An 18,136-nucleotide genomic window follows, 5' to 3' on the forward strand; every position below is an offset into this window, starting at 1 on the left:
GGTAGCCCACTTCGTATCTTCTGTACCCTTCTCTCTCTGTCCCTCCCCCACTCGTGCTGTCTCTTTCTCTCGCTCTCTCAAAAATAAATAACCATTAAAGCTATTTTTTAAATGGTCTCTATCAGTTGGTTTATTTTTAATACGAGAGAATACTCTCATGTCATCTTTGAATAAACTGAAACTAATTTAAAAGATCACAAGGTAAAGAAAACCTCGCAGGCCCCAATAAGTGAGGATTCCGAAACTCAAAGAATGGCTGGAATCTGGACAGGACCGGTTTTCCACCTGCAAAGAGTAAAGGGACTTCACCTTTCTTCAAATGCCATCAAATCAGAAGCCACATGTTGACAGAAGGGAAAAAACAGCGCCGAGCCAAGAGGGAGAAGTTTGCGTGCCAGCCCCAAACAGGCCGGCTGAAGGTTCGAGAGCCCTGTCAGTATTGTTCCAAAGGAAGCCGATGATGTCCTGAGGGGATTCTGAAGTTCACAGGACATTGGTCCAGAGCCAGAGTCTTTCCTCTGGACTGGACTAGACCCACGGCAGACAGTAATGGAGAGCAGGTATCTATGCATGGCAGGTGTTCGATCCTCTATGAGGATATATGAAGCCTGACCACCCAGAGGTCATTCAGTCCAGTTACAGAGGCCCAGGGGACGGCTCTGTCACCCGCTTCTGCTGACCGCCCCCTTCCCTACCACTTGCCATGTTTGGGGCTCTGAATTTCTCTTCTCTAACATGACGTACAATCTCGTAGAGCGGTCGCAAGGATCAAACAAGCTGATATAAAAGGTCTGTCAAAGGACGATACAAATAACCCAATTTAAAAAGCCGATGTTGGGGCGCCTGAGTGGCTCAGTCAGTTAAGCGTCTGACTCTTGATCTCCGCTCAGGTCATGAGCTCATGGTTTATGAGTTCAAGCCCCATGTCGGGCTTTGTGCTGGCAGCACAGGACCTGCTTAGAATTCTCTCTTCCTCTGTCTCTGCCCCTATCCTACTCATGCTCTCTCTGCCCCCTACTCTGCTCACGCTCTCTCTGCCCCTCCCCTACTCATGCTGTCTCTGGCCCCTACCCAACTCATGCTCTCTCTCGCTCTCTCTCAAAATAAATATATAAACTTAAAAAAAAAAAAAAAAGCTGATGTTGAAGATCAGGGTAAGTAAGCATTTACAGACTGTTCCAGGGTTCTGGGAGTACCTCCATCCGGGTGACTCCAGTCATGATAAGGGGGGGACCACAGGGCTCACACCAGCCATTTTATTAGGGGACCAACCAGAACTCCAAAGTATCCTGGAACGACGTTGACATCACTCCAGAATATCTCACTTTCAGCTCAGAGTTCCGCAGACTCTTTGTAAAGAGTCAGACGGTCTATATTGTTGGCTTTGCAGGTCACACGTACGGTCTCGGCAGCAACCATCGGGCTCAGCCATCTCAGCACCAAATCGGTCTTGGCCAACATGTACGTTTCATCTGACGAGGCCTTACGTACAAAATCAGGGAGCGGTGGGCCAGGTCCGGCCGGCAGCCTCTACGTGGCCAAGCGCTGCTATCGCAAAGCCAATCAGACGTACAGGAAATCGTGCTTAGGGTGGAGGGACGTCTGGTATAAGGCACAGAGCTATCGATGACGGATCGATGTCAGACAGAAAGCCTGATTTCTACGGAGCACGCCTAACGTCAGGCCAACAGGCCAAGTGGCAGATCCGCACCCCCATCCCGGCCCCAGCGCGGGGACAAGCTGTCTCTCAAACCGCAAGTTGAGCCCACGTTGGGCACCCACGGTCTTCCTCACTCGGTGGCTGGCCCCCAAGTGGATACCCGGTAAATCCTGGCAGAACTCCGGCGACAGCGTTTGGGGCAGAGCACAGGGATTTAAAGCCCTAAAAACTCTTTGGAGACCTTGTTCTAATGAGAGTGCCGCGTCCAAGAGCTTTTGGACAGGTTGCGGATGTGGGCCGCGGAGGCAGGCCGACCCAGCGTCCCCGGCAGAGAAGGGCAAGCTTGAGTTACTCCGCGATCAAAGCTCGCTTCAAGGTCAGATTCCTGCTGCCGGGGCAGCTAAGCAATGAAGGAAATACATCTGCCCCCGCAGCTGTATTCTTAGCCGGGGCCTGGAGTCCAGTGAGTTACGGGCTCAGAAAGGATGAGGCGCTTTTCAAAGCACCAGATCATCTGGGCCCTTCTGCGGCTTTCACTGCCGGCACAGAGTCAGTCCCCTGCCCCTCTCATCCCCTGCCCCCACCCTGGGGTCCCTCTCTGAGCGAGGCACAAACGCTTTCTGTTTCCACCGAGAGAACAGGTTTTCTTGGAAGGGAGAGGACAGACAGCTGGGGGAAAGTCAGAGCACACACCGGGGAGGCCGTGAAAGAAACAAAGCCTCCAAGGAAGAAGCCACCAGAGGGGCTAAATCCCAAATGCAAGAGGCAAGACAGGCACGTGCACACCTGGGCATAAGGCTGGGCTGTTTGCAACAGCACGTGACCAACAAGGCCGGGCTCTGCGCCCTCAGACCGCCCCGCCCACGGCCACCACACAAATTTTCCTCATTTGTCACTAAGAATGCCATTCCAGGAATAGCTGACACACCGAGGGGCCTCTATCCTGAACAACGTGGCCTTTGCCCTTAAGGCTTCACCCACCCGCTGGAGCACCTGCACGGCCCCCCACGTGGGTCTACACCCTGGCGGGCAGGCGGGGGGGGGGGTCTACACCCACACAAGAGGATACAGAACTGCCCAATACGGAATCGTGGGGGCCTGTTGATTAGAGCAAACTAGCGAACACTCCCATGTCAAGCAGGTGGAAAGAAACTTCGGGTCAAGGTGTTCCTGCTTAAGCCTCATTAACTGGCTCAGGGGTGGACAGAGGAACCATTCAAACTGGGGTCTGAGACCACAGTTTCATTCTGCTAACGAGACCTTGGGCTCCAAAAGGGAACGTAATACGGCACAGAGGATACCTGCAAACACTTAAGGCAGCTTAGGTTTCCTTTGGAAAATGCTCCGGCTGGAAAAGTCTGGAAACTGCGGGATCAGGTGAGGCTAGGCTGTGTCCCTCGAAGAATTATTGTGCTCTCTCTCCCTCTCTCTCTTTCTGCCTCTCCCCCTCTCTCAAAATAAATAAATATTAAAAGGAAAAAAAAAGAGAATTGTTGTGGGACCACTTACCCACCGGTTGACTTAAAAAAACAGAAACAAGGGACGGGTTCCACGGTCAAGTACGTTAATCTCCCCCCTCGGATGTTAATTACAACCTACAACGAAACGTTAAAGGCTAAGAGAATTCTTGCCATCAAAGAAGCAGCCCTTAGCTTTTAGGGTTTCTCCGATTTTTCCAATGGACTTATCAGAAATTTTTTTTTTTTTTTTTTTTAGAGCGGACCACTTGGAAATGTTGGGTTTGGCCAGAGAAAATGGCAGCAGGGGGACAGAAAGGCATTGTGCGCGAGCTGTAGTCTCCGATTAGCCAGGAGTGTGTAAGGGGTGAGGGGGATGCCCGGGTTGTTTGCAGGATCTTTGGGTCTGAAAGGCTTTCTCTGCAATATAATAGCCAGAAGCCCCCTCTCCTTTTGATTCCTAAAGCCTTTTCGAAAAGGCCAAGCATCGTGGCCGTCAAGAGCTAGAACAGAGCCCCTACCCCATCAATCGCGGTAATGGCCCTCCGTCACCTAGCACGACGTCCTTCTGTCCCCTGCACGCCTACTGAAATTCTCCCCAACGTCCAAAGCCCAGCTCAAAGGTCACCTCCACTCTGGACACTCACCCACCATGTCACAAGTATACCCGGAACGTGAAGACGCTCTGGGACACGACGTGGTAGCTGCCTTTCCGGGCTCACTCTATTCGGCACCCAGGGCCCCTGCCCCAGATTCCCAGTTGGTCAGAGGCAGGCCCGGTGCAGACAAAAGGCAAGATGCCCAGGCTACTGGGTTTTCAACTTGGACACACACGGGGAGGGGTGCGGAGAGGGTCAATGGCGTGTTTGAACTCTCTCGCGCGATTTAAATGACCCTACGGCCTTTCTGTAGGTTTAAATTCACGGAAGCTGGACAGGGAAGAGGGAGCACGGTGTGAGCTTCCCCGATTCTCTGCCCGCCCACCTGGCAAGCCCACGCACCGCCCCAGCTCCAGAGAGACAAGGAGAGGCTGGGTGCCTGCCCTCTACAGGCGGTACTTGACGAATCTTCCAGCCCGGCCCTCTGCCATGAGCTACAGACTTCTGGATCCCAGTGCCTGGCCGCCAATCCCTACTCTCAACCTAACGGCCAGCCTGAGCCCTCGAAACAAATCGAACCCCGCCCCTCTTCTGCTTAAGATCTTTCAATGGTGTCTCACTTGTCCTTCTCAGTCTGTGGCCTCTGGGGCCCCCCAAGCCCCTCTCCCCCCATCACCTCACTCCCCTTCGTCCAGCCAGCACGCTCAGTCATGCCGGACTCCTCCCCACCTCAGGGTCTTGCCCCCTTGCCATGACCTCCTGGAATATTCTCCCTGTGGTCCTTCACGTGACGGGTCCCTCCGGTCTTGAAGTCTGTCCACGAGAGGGCAAGAAAGAGGCCTTTCCGTAACCAGCCTCCCCCACCGTGGGTGACTTTCGAGGCCACCATCCCATCTCCCTACAGGGTCCTTTCCACTCCCCGCCCTCGTTTATTCTCTATTCCGTGCCTCCCCCAAGGACCCGTGCGCCCCACTAAAACAGAGACGTGGTCTTTCTGGTTCCGTCTGTGGGGCTGGTTTGTGGAACAGCACCTGATACACAGGATGTGCTCGGTACGTTCAAAAACTAAATGAAAGGATGCTGCTGTCAGCGCTTGGAAAATGCAAGAGGTTCTCTTGAAAGGTAGTGAGTTCCCCATCACGGGCAGGAGGCGTGCGTGGCGGGCGTACTGGAGTGGGGCCTGAAGTGAGGTGCGGCGGGAGAGGGGCGGACTTGATCTCCCAAGTCCTGCAACACCGGGAGTGCCCGTGCGTGCCCACGATGGATGACACGCTCCGGAGGCTTCTCGCCAGACATCCTTCTCTCGGGCACCGAAAACCCACGCCCACAACCTCGCGCCACAGTACGGCCAGGCCCTGCTCCCCAGATGCAAGAGAGACGCCTTCTCGACCCTGCGGAAATCCTGGGGACGCAACTTAAATTTTTTTGCCAGAAGCGAAGACTGTGAGCGTCAAGGGCCACGTGGCTCAGGCGCGGGTTTGCACACGCATTCGGAATTAACTCCCGGATGCTGGCGGCCGGCGGGGAGCTCCGGGGGCTGAAACATCAGCATTACGGCACCACCTCCCCCACCCCGGCCGCTCCCTGTCCCGCCAGGGCCTTGGCAACGCACACGGGCCTGTAAAAGCGAGAGCCATTACTTGGGCAGAGATTGTGGGTTGGTCCACGGAGCCACAAAGGTTTTAAATTGCAAAACACGACCCCGTAAGGGCAGAGGGCCTCCGGCGTCCTCTAAAATCGGCCCAAGCACCGAGCCGCAGACGAGGAAACGCTCCGATCCCCTCGCCAGAATGACGATGCCACCAGATGAATAGGTCTGGAATCGTCGAAAAGAGCCAGAGAACGAGTGCCCCCGAGGGGCTCAGGCTGGGGGGGGCCTCGGAGACTGGCGAGGCTTAGATTGTTCTAATTCTCAACGCAAAGCATCCATCGAATGCCGCCCACGAGCTTGACGGCCACGAATTTATTGTGGCCGTCGTTGCTTGGAAGGGAAAGTAAAAGCATCGAGGGCTCATTTTCTTAGCTTGCGATCCTGGCCCCAGCCCACGCTCTGGTGCAGGAGGCCAGCCCGGGGTCACTGGCAAACGGGGGCACCTGTGCGCGGCGTCCTTCCTTATACACCGGAGGGGACGCCGGAGGCTCCGGGGGACAGGCTGCAGGGGGGCCTGCCTTTTTGCCTTCGTGCTTTCGTGTCGAGCATGGGCCCCTTCTTTCAAACTGCACACGCACGGGGCACCCGGGTGGCTCAGTCGGTTACGCGTCCGCCTCTTGGTGTCGGCTCAGGTCACGGTCTCACGGCTCGTGAGTTCGAGCCCCGCGCCGGGCTCTGTGCTGACAGCTCGGAGCCTGGAGCCTGTTTCGGATTCTGTGTCTCCCTCTCTCTCTCTCTCTGCCCCTCCCCTGCTCATGCCCTGCCTGTCTCTCCCTCTCTCTCTCTCTCTCTCAAAAAAAAATAATAATAAACATCAAAAAAAAATTTAGAAATGCACTCATAGGCACCAAACTGTTTATTAGGCTCTAGAAGGACCAGATAGGCCTGCCCTCTGTCCCTCGATGCTGCCAGGCCCCTTTCCTACACGAGAGGGTCCCCTCTGCCTCGAATCGGCCCCAGATGCTCCTGTGGCGGACTCCCGGTCACCCCCAAGGGGTCACGCCCGCACGACGCCTCTCTTCCCTTGTTACACATTACCCTGTTTTCCTTCTCGTTGTAGTTCCCATCCCTGCCCCCAAATTTATTCATGCTTATTGGCTGTTTTGCCCAGTAAAATGCAAGCTTTTGTTCATTCTTACATCCTGGCTGTCTACAACAGTATCTGGTATATGGCAGGCAGCCAGGGAGTAGCTGCACACGAAAAAACCAGGGGAAGGGAGAAAGGCAGAGAGGGGGCGGGCCCCGGAGGTGGGAAGTTCATGATCAAGGAACCAACAGAAGGCAGAAAATTCCAGGAGATGAGGTTTCAAGGGAATGGGTCCATCCAGGTAGATTCCTATGGGATTTAGTAAAGATTTCCATCTGAAGTTGAAGGCCAAGGAGGGGCCCTCTGAAAGGCTTGAGATCGAGAGTGACAGGGCCGGCTTTGTATTTTTTTAAAATATCACCCTGGATTGGGTGTGAAAACTGAGTTATAAAGAAATAAGCAAGGTGACGGGTTAGGGGGCAGCCTCAGTGGCTCTGAGAAGTCCTGCAGGCGTGGTGATCCACAAGGAAACAGCCAGCACCCGGTGGGGCTGGGGGGTGGGGGGGCAGGCTGAGGAACCAGAAGGAAATACATCCACACGGGCTGCAGACATTAGCAGCATTCTCTAAGATACTAGGAATTGTCCAAGAGGTAGATTTGGTGGAGGAGAATGGAGACTGACTGGTTCGGGGATGCCCCTGAGACATCCCAGTGGAACCGTCTAGAAGGAGGCTGCATATGCAGATCTGGAAGGTCAGGAGAGGAGTCCAGGCTGGAAGGAAACACAGATCCAGAGACATGATGAAATGAGGAGGCTTAGGGACTGGAGGTGGGGAGAACAAGAGGCAAGTCCAAAGGTCGCACGCTTTCCAATATGGATCTCTCTGAGAACTGGCCGGTGCGGCTCTTAGAGCCCAGGATACAGGAAGGAGGAAATATTTGAATAATCCTAAAATAACGGGGCTCTGCCCAGAAACTGCCTAGGACCCAGCGGAGCTATGGTAAAGAGTATGACGGGGTACAGAGGGGGGAAAGGTCACAGCCCCGGAGAGAAGTGTTTCAAGCCAGGCTTACGGGGAGGGCTTGCTGTTAAATTTCTAGGAATCGAGAAGCCGTGCTTCCCACGAGGCCAAGTGACTACATCCTCAGCCTCCCTGGTAACTAGGTGTGGCTGTGTGACTAAGTTCCTGTAAAAGAACACACACAGCAGTGTGAGTGAGGTCTCTCTGGAGACATTCCATGGAAAGGGAAGGGCGCACATTCTCCTCCTCCTTTCTCCGCCCTATTGCTTGAAGCCTGGATGAGATGGCTGGAGCATCAGCAGCCTTTGCGACCATGAGGATGAGGACCACATTCAAGAGAGAGCAAAGGAAAGAGCTAGAAAGTGTCTGGGTCTCTGACAACTTCATGAAAGCGCCGTAGCTCTCTCTTCTCAGGCCGCTGACTTCCCGAAAAGAAACTGTCTTAAGGAAGCCACAGCTACTTGAAGAGGTGCTGTTACATTGCGGTCAATTTTAATCCTCATCCGAATACTAGCCGACGGATCCAACACGTCCCCTGCACTGCTGTCCCCTTGCTGCGGGTCACGTCATTGCCTTGGTAGGGATATCCTCCTCCTTGCCTGTATTTATTTAAATCCTGCCCATCCTCTGGAGGATGGATCAGATTCCACCTCCCACACGAGACTTCCTCCCTTGAACTCTGGCGCTGTCTGCCTGCCCCCACTCCTTGGGCATCTGGCCTATGCTGCCTTCCCAGTGATTCACCCCCTCCCCCCCCCCCCCCCCACTTATCTGCTGGCTCCTCAGAGAGGCTCAGGCCCCTCAAGGGCAAGGTCCACCATTTCCAAGTGCTCGTATTCCCTGGGCCCGGGGAGGCCGTCAATACAAGGTCATGATGAACAGGCCCCCCCTAAGGTTCTTCCCGCCCCCCACCTGCAGCCAAGTTAAGGATGGACCCAGAAGGTATGGAAACGAATTCAGAAAATGAGAAGGCAGGTAAGACAGCTAAAACCACTTCTCATAGCAAGAGGTAGCTTGATGGAAAGATCTAAGACTTCTCCCTCAGACTATACAACCCAGCTGGTTGACCTCATGAGGTTCACACGGCAGGGGGCAGCGTTCACACAGAAAACGAGGGGCAGATGTCATGCCCCGGGCACCGCACGTACAAACTCAAGTCCCTTCGGTAAAAGCCAGCCAGTCAGGTCAACCGACACATTTTCACCTAACGCGCCTGTAACATACTTGGCAATCTGTCGCTCTCGGTAACAAATCACTTTGGAGGACCTCATCCCAGAGGATGTTTGGAACAGCCTGAGCACAAACGCACACCTCAGTTCATTCGTCAAGGCAGTCTAATGTTTGTAACTGCAGATTTTTGCGTCTGTGGCTTGCCTCGGAAATTGTTAAACTCGATCGGCAAAGCACAGGAGGCCCAGAGGATCCCCCGCCCCTGGTCAGAGCTGAAGTCGGAACACAGGCTGACCGGCCGGGGAGCCGTCAGCGGAGATAACAACTACTGGGGAAGCTTCCATGGAAACGTCTAACTTCGGGGGCCAACTTCGAAGAAGCCTCCGGCTGCTGGCCGGAGATGACAGCCATTCACAACCCGGTCAAGTGCAGCACCCGGGGTCAGTAACCGGCCCCGAGGTGAAGGCTGCCTTCCTTCCCATGCACGGCTGGAGCGCAGTCTAGACAGCTGAGCCTCTGCCCCCGTCCGGACCTCAGAGTCCAGGATTTCACGCCAACCCCGAGTGGCATTTGAGGTCTGGGGAGGCCTGGGGAAAAACCACTCTCTGGGGCCGCGTCACCACTGGTGACCACCAGGTGTCAGTAGTGAGCGGGGGCGCCACCCATCTGGATTCTTCAGAGAACTTGAGCCAGATCCTTGGGGGGGGGGGGGGGGCACCGGATGCTGTGGCTTTGGGGGCAAACAGGGCTATCACCGCATTCTCAGGCATGCACGAGTATTTCATTTCAGTTACTCATCTGTCAACTCACCATGCAAACGCGCTGCACCCCCGTCTAGGATGTTTTTCATCCAATATCCTTCACGCACTCCGAGAAAAGATTCGGGGCTGCTCACGTCCATGGGGACGGAGGCCTTTCTGTTTTCGCCCCACCCCCCGCCCCCGGGGAAAGCTTAAATGTAAAGCAGGGTTTTCTACTCCTCACCGATCCTTCCCCCACAGACACTGCCCCATAAGTGTTCTAGAAGTTTCTCTTCATACAGAGGTTCGAGATGTGGGTTTGCAATGCTTCGGTGACAGCTTGGGGGTTACTGGGTGCGGAGCCCGCAGGGACACAAAGCTTGTGCACCGTGCAAAAGCCAGAGCGGAGGGCCCCTTCCCTGCCTGCTTTATGGAGCTGGACCCAAACTGGTCTCTGTCAGCAGTTGTAACATCTCCAACGGAAATACTAGATCATGAGTAGCTTCAGCAACAACGGAGGCTGTCCTTGCTCGGTCTTTTAAAACCCGAGATGTCAGGAAAGCTTTGTCAAATCCTACAGCGACTTCCCTCTCCAGGCTGGGGACGTATCCTTTGGAGCACGGGCCCATGCCAAGCCCAGCCCACGATGTCCTCAACACCAAGCACTAGGGTCCCTTTCAGGGTCCACAGTGACACTCAACAGCACCCAGCCACCCCAGAGAAGGCACCCCATTTACCGCTGCCTCTCCGCATCCAAAGACGCGGGGGGCCCCTACGTCTGAGCACTCCTCTGAGTACAGGCGGTGTCTAGAGGGTCCCTCACTGCCAATTATCCCTTAACTGGAATCCAAGAAAGCCCCGCTTCAAATATCTCACAAGCAATGATACCGAGGACAAAGGAGAAACACAGTCCTCCGCACGAAGGGCACTCCTAGGCTTGCGTTTAGCCTTTTGCAAATAGCTTCGAGTCGCCATCTTGCTGCAAGGAAACACCCGAAGGTTGGAATGCCAAATGGCATCACCACTGAGGCCCACGACCTCGAAAAGCGGTCTTGCCAACGGGGGACCAAAAGCTGGCCCAACTACCCCCTGGGACCGTCACTGAAACAGGAAGTGGCAGGACCTTTCTGGATAGAGACAGCCACCAAAGCAAAGATACCAGTGGGGTCAGAAGGCCCAACTGGGTCTGCCTAAGGTCCTGCCATGGTGCCACATTTATGGCTTATCTGTGCCCACGTTTCTTTGCTGACAAGAAGCACTGTGCTTTCTAGGGCATCTTTCCGGGGAGAGATCATGTGCAGTGAGAGCCGGGGTCTTAGGTTAGCCAGGGAAACTTCTGCCCTTCTCCTGTCTCGGATCCCCGGTCCCCTATTGCATTCTGCCCCACCCCAGCAACAACTTTTGAGCTGCGTCTTCCAAGAACAAGGGTTTCCAGGTCTGGACTGAGAAATATGGAGCAAAGACCCAGTCTCACCATTTGCCGACGATGAGTAGCAGTGGTGGACGTTTCCGGAAGAAGAGGTGCTACAATTCTGCCAGAGATCGGTTGCATGTCCATTGCCCACGATCCATTGCTAGAAAGGACCAGACATCTTCGATCAGACAGGGTGGTGAGGAGCGAAGGGAAGGGGAGAGAAAGGGGAAGGGGAGAGAAAGGGGAAGGAAGGCAAGAGCAGCCTCATCCGCCCGTCTACCTGGCCTGCCCCTGCCCTGCCCAGGGTGGCCCAGCCAGAGGCCACAGTCACACTGGGGAAAGGAGAGAGGTGGGGGTCTGGCTCAGACATGGTGTTGGGCGGAGGGCCAGCGTTGAAAAGCACTTTGTGAACAGAAAAGTTCACTCACACACACACACACACACACACACACGCACACAAGCTAATACGTGCAGAAGTATGTCCTATAGCAGAAGGAGCCATGAACTCAAGCCAGGACACCTGCATTCAAGCCGGCTCTCCTCACCCCGGATCTCCTGGGTGTCGCTCCCCCAAGCTACTGCCTCTCTGAGCCTGTCGCCTGGCTCCTAATTCCTATCAATCCCACAAGATTAAGAGGTTGTAAAAATGCTTACAAACGATGAAACAATCCACAGATCCCCAACATCACAATCTCTCACTCTGACATATTTCTCAACCTTGGAAACGGACAAGAATATCACGTCTGGGATACGCCTCAGTTAAGAAGTTAAAACCACAGTAGGGGCGCCTGGGTGGCTCAGCCGGTTAAGCGTCTGACTTTGGGCTCAGGTCGTGATCTCAAGGTTCCTGACTTCCAGCCCCGCGTGGGTTCTGTGCTGACAGCTCAGAGCCTGGGGCCTGCTTGGGATTCTGTGTCTCCCTCTCTCTCTCTCTCTGCCCCTTCCCCACGCACGCTCTGTGTTCATACAGAAGAGGCTTTAGAGTGGAAGGTGCTATGCCCACATCACAAAGCAGACCGGGGGCTGTGAACTCTTTTCCGGAAGAGCCTATTTTAACCTTCCCATTTCCAGCCCTAAAGGGTGTTCCATGACATGTGGAGAAAAACAAACCTTCATAAATACTCCACTTCCTTCCTCAAGGAACCTACGGCGCAAAAAAAAAAAAAAAAAAAAAAAAACCCTGCAATTTTATCAAATGAAGGTCGGGAAACCCTGAGGTCTCTGCACTGAAATTATTTGGTTTAAATGGAGGCCTGCGCCGCTCACCTAGTCTGGCGATCGCCTCCCTCCTACCCCTGAATCTGCTCGGCTTTTCTCCAAACAACTGAAAGGGGGCAGCCTGCCAGAAAATGCAAAAACGCCCCGGGGGCCGCCCGAGACTTTCACGTCGTTTGCAAATCACGACGCGGCGCGGACCCGGAGGAATCGCCGCCCGGGAGGCCCGAGCCCAGGGCGGGGGGTGGGGAGAGGGGGTCCGGGTGCCCCGCCCGCGCCCACCTCCCCGCTGCCCGCCGGGCACTCACGCTGACGATCGTGGAGACGAAGAGCAGCACGAGCACTGCGACGTGGAGGACGATGATGCCCAGCAACAAGAGGAGCATTCTGGCGGCTGGTTGTGCTCAGCGGAGTTCCTGCCTGCCGGGAAAGAGAGCCGAAGCTGGACGTGAGGCCCAACCAACTGGCCCGGGCGGGCGAGCGAGCGAGGGAGGGGGGGAGGGAGGAGGAGCGCGCGGAGGGAGGGTCCCCGCGCCGGCGGAATGCAGGGGCCTGGCTGCGCGCCCGGCCCGGGTCGCGGCGCCCGCACGCCTCCCGGCGGCCGGCCGAGAGAGGGCAGCAGCCGGCCGCAGCATCCCCGCCAGGCAGCCCGCGGGGGGCCCGCCGGCCACACGACACCTCTTGCTTCGGGGACGAGACGAGGGGGTACGCACGTCTAAGTCACCCCGGGAGGAGAGCTCTTCCCAGAATGACCAGCGGAGGCCACGGCACACCTCCACCCACCCGGGGTTGCCTCCGGAGCACAGCCCCACGTGGGGAAGGAGGCAGGAGGAGGAGAGAGCCCCCTTTCCCTACGGGGTGGCGGTTGGGGGTCCGCGCGTGGGCGCCCCGATTTCTGCCGGAGGCCCGGGGACGCCAGCCGCACGCTGCGAGGGAGAGCGCGCGGCGGGGAGCTGGTTTCCCGGGCCCGGTGCGCTCCGCGTTCCGTTAGTCTCCCAAGTTTCCACCGGGTTCTGCCAGCGCCGGGGAGCCGTCCTGGCCCCGGCTCAGCCTGGCGTCCACACCGGCGGCTCCGGAGAGGAGGCGCAGAGCCGGGGGAGTGTGGGCAGGAAAGAAAGGCCCAGAGAGTGGCGGGACCCCCGCGCTTCCCGCCCACCGCGCGCTTCACCCCACCCCCTACCCCCAATCCCCTCCCGCCGCAGCCCCTGCGGGCCGGGCCCTGCGCTCCCGGGCTGGCCTCTCGCCGGTTCTCCCCGGTCCCGGCTGCGCCCCCGGCACGCGGAGCCGAGACACGACCCGGTTCGGCCTCGGCGCGCCGGGACGCGCGCCCAGGAGCCTGCACGGAGGGGGGGTGGCGGGGAGGGGGGGGTGGTGGCAGATGTCCGGTGGGAAGGAGAGGCGGAGGGTGGAGGGCTGAGTCCCAGGAGAACCGCAACCCGCCAAAGCCGGCAGGGCAGCTTCCCCCACGCAGCTGTGTGGTCCTAGCCCCTTGTTTTACAGCTCCTGGGGGGAAATGGAGACTGGGGTGACCCGTTAGAGGGTACTACGGCTGTGGAAGCCCAGCTGCATTTGGGGGCACCGTCTCAGCACAGGGCCAGGGGAGACCACGTTTCAACAGCTCCTTTTTAAAAGTCCCCAATACCAGGCCCCTCCGCTGCTCTCCCTAAGCAACACAGTCCAAGGAACCCCTGGAATGTACGGGAAGAAATGAGCACGGCTTTCGGATGGTCTCCCAGACGGTTTAAATTAAATCCAACGGCTCCTAGAGCCGGGAGGGACAAGAGAAGGATAATCGGGTCTATGGCTAGAAATGGGGGGACCACGGGGGGCCAGCAGCCCCATCTCCGGGGTCCACCGCAGGGACTGCTTTGCCAATGAGTCCCCAAGTAGGCGCGTCTCCAGAGAGACCCAAAGTGCTCAGCCCTTGCCGCATATCCCCACACCGCCACCCGCGCCCCTTACGACTTAGGGACCATAAGGCAAGGCCACACGGTGTCCCTACAAGCCCCGCAAGAACCAGACGAGCCAGACCGTGGTCCGCCTGTCCGAGCTCGGAAAGACACTGGCCAGCCCAGTGCCCGCGCCTGCTCCGCGCTTTCTGGCACCATCGACGGAAGATGCCCACGTTTCGCCTCCATCTCCTCCACTTGTCCCTACCAAAGCACTTACAGCCCAAAGGGATAGTTGTCCCCGTTCCTCCAAGTGGCCTCCGGCACAAACTCGGCGCGTCTGGCTCGGCGGCTGGCGTCCCCAAGACAGCTGCGCTGCGGGGCTGCGCGCGCGAAGCGAGGGGCCAGAGGGAGGCTCCCGGCGTTCCCCTTTAACGGGAACAACGCCCTGTCTGCGTCGCTGCAGTAGGGTGTGTCCCTGGGTCAGCGTGTGCAGGGGGGCGGGACTCGGGGGAGGAGAGAGGGCAGGAGGCAGGGAGGGCGGGCGGGAGACAGTTACTCGGCCTTCAAGCCGCCTCGGGAGAAAGTCGATCACTGCGAAACCGCTGGGACTTTTACTCGCTACTAGCCGGCGGCTGAGCTTTCTCACCTCCGCTTCCTCTGGCTCCCCGAGCTCCTGGAGACCAAGTGTCGGCCAATAAACTGGCCCTTCCGCCCCCTCGGCCACGTGGGAAAAGCCCTCCCGAGGTCGCCCCCGCCGGGGCGCACGCACGTGCACTGCGCCCACGCGGGGACCGAGGCCGGATTCCTCTCCTCCGGGGAGGGGGGAGCCGGCACTTAAGCGCAGGAAGACGGCCCTCACCTCTCGGGTCCTGGCGCGCCTGGCCTGCCCTGGCATTTGTGCTGGCCACACCTGCACCGCGCCCTCCCGCGCTGTCCGTGTCTGCGCCCAGGCCGCGTGCCGGCTCCCTAGGACTCAAGGGACCCACTTTGCGGGCCCCGCTTGGGTGACAATTAGCAGGAGGAGGGAGAGTTCCGCCGACTACAGCACAGCGCGACCGGGGGAAGGGGGTCTGGCTCCTGCTAGCCCGGACCACAGCCGGGTATGCTCCAGGCGAAGTTCGCCTGGCCCGGCTCCCAGCCTCCGCTGGCGTCCCCAGGCCATTGGGTGGGGAGTTGGCCATCGAGGTGGGGGAAGATCAGCCAGGGAAATCCGCTGATTCATAGTCGCCTGAAAGTGGTTCGCCCAGCGTCACAGGGACGGAGAGTCTAGCCCTTCTGGGCGTGGCGCAGGTGGGCCCAAATACGACTCTCGAAGGGAGAGTGGGTGCGCAAGCCCAGAGCCTTAATGTGGATTTTAAATGTCTTTACTTACTAATGCAGCAATTCACACACACCCGGACGGCTAGTGTCCTGTCATAAAACCTCATCATTCCAACTGATTCAGACAATTCCATACTATTTTACTATTTGAAACCAGCTGTTTAGGGGCGCCTGGGTGACTCAGAAGGGTTAAGCATCCGACTCTTGACTTGGGTTGAGGTCATGATCTCTCGGTTCCGAGTTTGCCTCTCCTGGGGCTGACAGTGCAGAGCCTAGGTGGGATTCTCTCTCTCCCTCTGTCTGCGCCTCCCCGGCTCATGCTCTCTGTCTCTCTCTGCTTCTCGCTCTCAAAAAATAAACAAAAATAAATTTTTTTAAAGTATCTGCTTATGGTAGCTGATTGCATATTCTTGCCTTTAAGTCAAAATACGTTATCTGGGGGCGCCTGGGTGGCTCAGTTGGTTGAGCATCGGACTTCAGCTCAGGTCACGATCTCACGGTCCGTGAGTTCGAGCCCCGCATCAGGCTCTGGGCCGATGGCTCAGAGCCTGGAGCCTACTTCCGATTCTGTGTCTCCCTCTCTCTCTGCCCCTCCCCAGTTCATGCTCTGTCTCTCTCTGTCCCAAAAATAAATAAACGTTAAAAAATTAAAAAAAAATACATTATCTGAAATACTCTTCAAACCACGGTCTTTTAAAAACTCTTATATTAGCCAATTAAAAAGATGACATATGAAAGTTTGGCTCGATGCGCATTATATGACAGGTGCACACATGGTCTGGGAGAGGCGGTGTGGGGCAACGCTTAGGCGCGCTGGCTCTGGGCTCAGACAAAGCTGACTACTCAGAGTCCTGAATTGGGGCAAGTACCTGAAGTTCCACGAGCTTCCATTTTTGCATCTACAAGCAGGACTGACAATGCCTACTTTAGAGGTGGCGAGTAGGGGGGACAAGGTGTGTGAGGCAGTTTGCATAGTGTCCGGAACATAATAGGGACCAGGACCCAGTAAACTGTCACCATGGTTACCGTTATATCACATTTTGCCCTCACATCAAGCAAGGCTGAGCCCCCACCCCACCCCACCCCCGCCAGCCCACCCCGTGAGCTAAAATAGCTTATGCCAATAGCATAACTGACCACAGGAATGACAGTGTGCTCTCTCCTCCTGGGTCATTTTATAGGTCAGGTATGCCCCAGCAACTATGGCCTCTCTTTATGCCATTCAGACTTTTATTTTATTTATTCCACCAACACTGATGTGGACACTATGTACCCAGTACTGTTCTAAGCACTTTCCAGATAATTGGCGTATTTAACTCAGGATTTTCTTTCTCTTCCTTTTCTTTTTTTCTTTTCCCAAGTAACCTTTTTACCGAAGCGTATGCATCTAGGAAAGAATACACGTCGTAAGCGACAGCCTGCCTCTTCCTCTTCCCAAGATTTTAGTCCCTAAGCAGGTGACACCACGCTGTGAGCTTTGGAACCCATGAGCTTGAACCCTTTTTTGCTCCTCCCTTACTGCCTCTCGCCTGTCTCCTGCCCGCTGGGCTCCCAGGGTGGAAGACGAAACACCGCCCCGGGGAAGTCTCCACCAGGCTTGGCCACACCCAGGGCCAGGCCAGGGCTTGACTACCGGTGGAAGCTTCTCCCTAACCTGCTTCCCAACCCAAGGTCCCCTGCCAGCCAGCTGTGTGTGCAGAGCTCCGTCCCATCAGGAAAAAAAAGCATCGGGTCCCCTTTCTCCCTTCAAATCTGGACGTGCTGGGGTTTCCAGACGCTCTCAGATAGAGCCTCTCCCCTCCCCAGCCAGAGTATATACCCAGCTTCCAAAGGAGGAGTTGAAAACCCTCTGACGGTCGGTCATCTGCAACACAAAAGCCCTGTCTCCCCTGCAGCCCTTCCCATTTGTGATTTGCAGGGGGTGGGGGACTGGGCAGTTCTCGGAGAAGCAGAAGCTTCCACTCTGCAGAGGGACAGTGTGCCAAGAAAACTCACCGGGCCGAATGGTGTAACCCCTTCCTCCACGCGGATTTCTCTGCTCCAAACACGAGGGATGCCAAGGCGGGGTCCTCCCCACAGGGCAGCCGAGAGACCAGCAGCTGGCAGGTTGTAAGCCCCACTGCTTCCAACCAGGCTCCCCGAGATGTTTCCCCGGGGGTGCTCCGTGTAACTGAAGCCAGGCCAGGCGTCTTTCCAGTTTATTCAGGGGCTGGTCCAATGCTGGGATATGTCATGGTGGCCTGAGAGCTTCTCAGCCTCTTCTGCTTAAAGAGACAGCACCCAGCTTGGTCTACAGTGATCCCCAGAGGCCCTGCTCTTTTCCTCCGAGGAGGAAACGCGCCGCGTGGGGTGTCCTACGTGTTAATTGCAGATAAGTTTCTTTTTTTCTTTTTAAAATCAGTATCATCATTTGAAAGAGCGCGGGCATCTCGCGAATGACGTTGACCTCCGTGAGATCATTCGGTCCAAGTCAACAAGACTCGATTGAAGGCATTCGAACCATCAATAGATAGGAACGATAGGCTGCGAGGACAGTTGCAAAGTTACGGAGCGTTGGGCCAAGGAGGCCACCAGTTTCTTCAGGCTCTTTGCACTATATGCGTCCCCCAGTCTCCTGGGTGGAAGTCCCAAGACAAGGGCACTTAGTTTTATTGAAGGAGTCTCCTGGAATTCTGGCAGTTTCCCCACCTCTTAGGACAGGGATGCCAATCCGTAGTGCCCTGTAGAGTCTGGGGAAGTCTCTCTTGGCCGCAAACACCTTACGTTTTGTCCGGCTCCACAGTCCGGAGGGGGGTCCCAGAGGCCCACTGCCCGTTCTGCTATCAGCCGGGATGTTTCCAGGCGCAGTGAAACAGCATAACCCGGCCTGGCCTCGGGTCTCCTTAGCTCCGACTGCTCATTAAAATTACGGACAGCTTTGCACGCAGCCTGGCCTGGGCCCGTGTGCGAGAGTAGCTGACTCAGTGGTC

General features: G+C 56.5%; 1 protein-coding gene across 3 annotated transcripts in view; it reads right to left on the reverse strand.

Moving 5' to 3' along the window:
• The window catches only part of PMP22 (peripheral myelin protein 22), a 30,843-nt gene extending 13,428 nt beyond the window's left edge, over positions 1 to 17,415 (reverse strand). The window contains exons 1-3 of one of the 3 annotated variants that reach the window (XM_043583169.1): positions 17,163 to 17,415; positions 12,264 to 12,375; positions 10,801 to 10,900 (exon numbers count right to left, since the gene is read on the reverse strand). In XM_043583169.1, the coding sequence (XP_043439104.1) occupies positions 10,801 to 10,900; positions 12,264 to 12,341 (178 nt within the window). In that variant the 5' untranslated portion in view covers positions 12,342 to 12,375; positions 17,163 to 17,415. Of the gene's footprint in view, positions 1 to 10,800; positions 10,901 to 12,263; positions 12,376 to 12,668; positions 13,036 to 14,124; positions 14,274 to 17,162 lie in introns of those variants that run through there. The other 2 variants (XM_043583168.1, XM_043583170.1) reach the window with 2 other exon arrangements.
• Between the last annotated feature and the right edge of the window lie 721 nt (positions 17,416 to 18,136).

Source organism: Prionailurus bengalensis, chromosome E1, assembly GCF_016509475.1.
Source record: "Prionailurus bengalensis isolate Pbe53 chromosome E1, Fcat_Pben_1.1_paternal_pri, whole genome shotgun sequence".
In the NCBI taxonomy this organism is placed as follows: domain Eukaryota; kingdom Metazoa; phylum Chordata; class Mammalia; order Carnivora; family Felidae; genus Prionailurus; species Prionailurus bengalensis.